Below are 2,592 nucleotides of genomic sequence, written 5' to 3' on the forward strand. Positions count from 1 at the left end.
TCCACTGAGTTGATTATCATAGATAATCAACGACATCAGGGACGTTAAATTCCCAATCGCAGCCGGAATAGATCCTTCCAGTCTATTCGTGTTCAAAAGAAGTTGTTCTAGCTTGGGCAAGTGACAAATCTCATCTGGAATTTCACCTGTCAATGCATTGTCACTCAAATCCAAGTACGTCAGTTCTTGAAGAATTCCAATCTCCTCCGGAATTGATCCTGACAAGTTTGTCTCGGACAAGACTAGCTTCTTCAACGACGCCAAAGAACTGAAATTACTCGGAACATTTCCAAGTAAGTCCATATACTTCAAATTCAGCTCCACAACTTCTTTATTGAAGTTGCAAGCTAACCCGAACCATTCACAAGGGGTATCGTCTGTTGTATCCCAATTGCTTAATGCCTCGAGGGACCCCTTCAACGTCCTCTTCCACGCTATAAGCGCTTCCCCCTGTGGATTCAAACCCGAAACAGTTGATAAAACGAAAAAAATGAAAGCCCAGAAAAGGGTCCATGAATTAACAGGCATTAGACCTATGCTACAAATTCCAATGTGTGCAAACACAAATAATAGGAAGAAGATTTGAGCCTAGGGAGAAACAATTGGGAGATAAAGAAAATCATGTCATGTGGGCTATGGATTAAATTAAGGGTTTATATAATAAATTTAAAGAAACCAGAATCTCTGGATCCAAGAACAGCTAGGCCATTATGTTTTTGCAGAGAGAGATGGAATTTTAGATGGCTAATTTTTTGTATTCTTTTACAGTAGTGCGCAGACAGAGAAATGGCTGTTTTTGTATTAAAATGAGAAAGGTAGAGACAAGTGATGAAATGAATGACTAGTGAGTACTGAGTAGGCACTGGAAATTTTTTAGTATCAACTTTTATCACTTTGCATGTGACCTTTACATCCTTCGATCTTATAATTTTCTAAAATTTTATTGGGATTTATTTTCATATATATATATATATATAGTTTTTCTAATTTTTGCACTTCTATCACTGTCAGCCAATTACTATGGCGAAGCATGCTATATGCATAGCTGGGACTTGTCTTCATTGTAATTTTTCTTCAGTAAAACTTGTCTTCATTGCATTTTTTTTCCTTCGGTAACTAATAAGGAGGAAAAAAACAAGAGTTTTTATAAATAACGAATTTAGACAAGACTTGATTTGTCATGACAAGAAAGACTCGACATCATCCACATGAATTACCTCGCTTATTCTTTTTAGAACTAAAACTCTTAGATGAAGTAGTACGTATTCCGTAATACTTTGCAGTTCAATTTTGGTATCTTTCAAGAAAAATATCAAAAAGTATGAATTTGAATGCAAAAATGTGCAAGGACTAAATCACTTTGGATCTAGATCTAAATCAGCAGACCACAGAATAAATACAGTATTGGATAGATCTTTATGATCTTATTCTTGATCCATAGCTAGGCAGATCTATGACACCATTAGGAATCATATTTGATTCTTAAGTATGTGACATGTCATGATTTGCAGTGGAAAATGATAAAATTGGCTGCCCATTTGACTTATTGGTGATAAACAATAGCCGGGAACATTTATTAGTAAGGCTGTGGTTGGTTTGCTATTTTCAGCCCATTTTTCGTTTTCCGTTTTCGAAAACGCGGAAAACGCGTTTGGTCCTTTATTTTCGAAAACGAGTTAAAATTTATAACTGAAAACGCAAAACGACTTTTTATTGTTTTCAGCGTTTTCAGTTATAAATGTCGAAAACGCTCAAAATACGGAAAACGGACCGTTTTCGGGGAAAATTAAAAATCGTTTTAAAAATAAAAATGCAAACCAACCACTACCTAACTTTTTAGAAGGAGTAATGGTGCGAACCACAAAACATGTGAATAATTATAAGAAGTGTAATACCCCTCATGGGGTGGTCGAATTAGTGGAGTAGGTGAGTGCAGAGGCCTTTGGTCAAGAGTTCGATTCCTCCTACTAACACTTTCTCGGTCGAGCCTGTCACACCAGGTTTGCCTAGTACGGTTAACCTAACTGGTGTGGTTTATCCAGTGCGCACTCGAAGGGTAGCGGCTGCGAGTTCACCCGTCATTAAAAAAAATAATAAAAAATTATAAGATGTGTAGTTGAAATTAATATTTGAATTTTGACAAACTTATAAAAGTAAAATTGAAAGCTCATAAAATGTTTCCCCGAACATAGGCATAGGTATTTTCCCTAATAAATAAAACCAGCAATCACGTGATGTCGCGTGACAGAAGGCTAACATACTGATTTGTTTGATCCACATGTTGCTTGTCTCGTGACTTAGATATGAAATTGTTATTATTTTACTTAAATTATCTTGCAAGGATGTTTATTAGGAATCTAAGCAAGAGATGAGGGGTTGCACATGAGAGGGACAAGGAGAATATTATTGTTCAACGTCAAGACATTACGTGTTTGTGTATTAATTTTGACGACTAATATATAATATAATATACAGTGGCGGATCCAGAAAAAAATTTAACATGGGCTAATACATATAAAAAATAAAATATTGTACATAAAAAAAAAATTTACTTCATTTTTTTTAATGGACATTTGAGGCCGAAGGGCTGGG

The 2,592-nt window shown here is 35.5% G+C and overlaps 1 protein-coding gene across 1 annotated transcript in view; it reads right to left on the minus strand.

Annotated features, from left to right (window-relative positions):
- Window positions 1-910, minus strand: part of LOC111401706 (LRR receptor-like serine/threonine-protein kinase) — a 3,125-nt gene extending 2,215 nt beyond the window's left edge. The window contains exon 1 of the mRNA XM_023029603.1: window positions 10-910. Within this exon, the coding sequence (XP_022885371.1) occupies window positions 10-528 (519 nt within the window). The 5' untranslated portion in view covers window positions 529-910. The remainder of the gene's footprint in view (window positions 1-9) is intronic.
- Between the last annotated feature and the right edge of the window lie 1,682 nt (window positions 911-2,592).

Source organism: Olea europaea, chromosome 1 (assembly GCF_002742605.1).
Source record: "Olea europaea var. sylvestris chromosome 1, O_europaea_v1, whole genome shotgun sequence".
NCBI classification, from domain to species: domain Eukaryota; kingdom Viridiplantae; phylum Streptophyta; class Magnoliopsida; order Lamiales; family Oleaceae; genus Olea; species Olea europaea.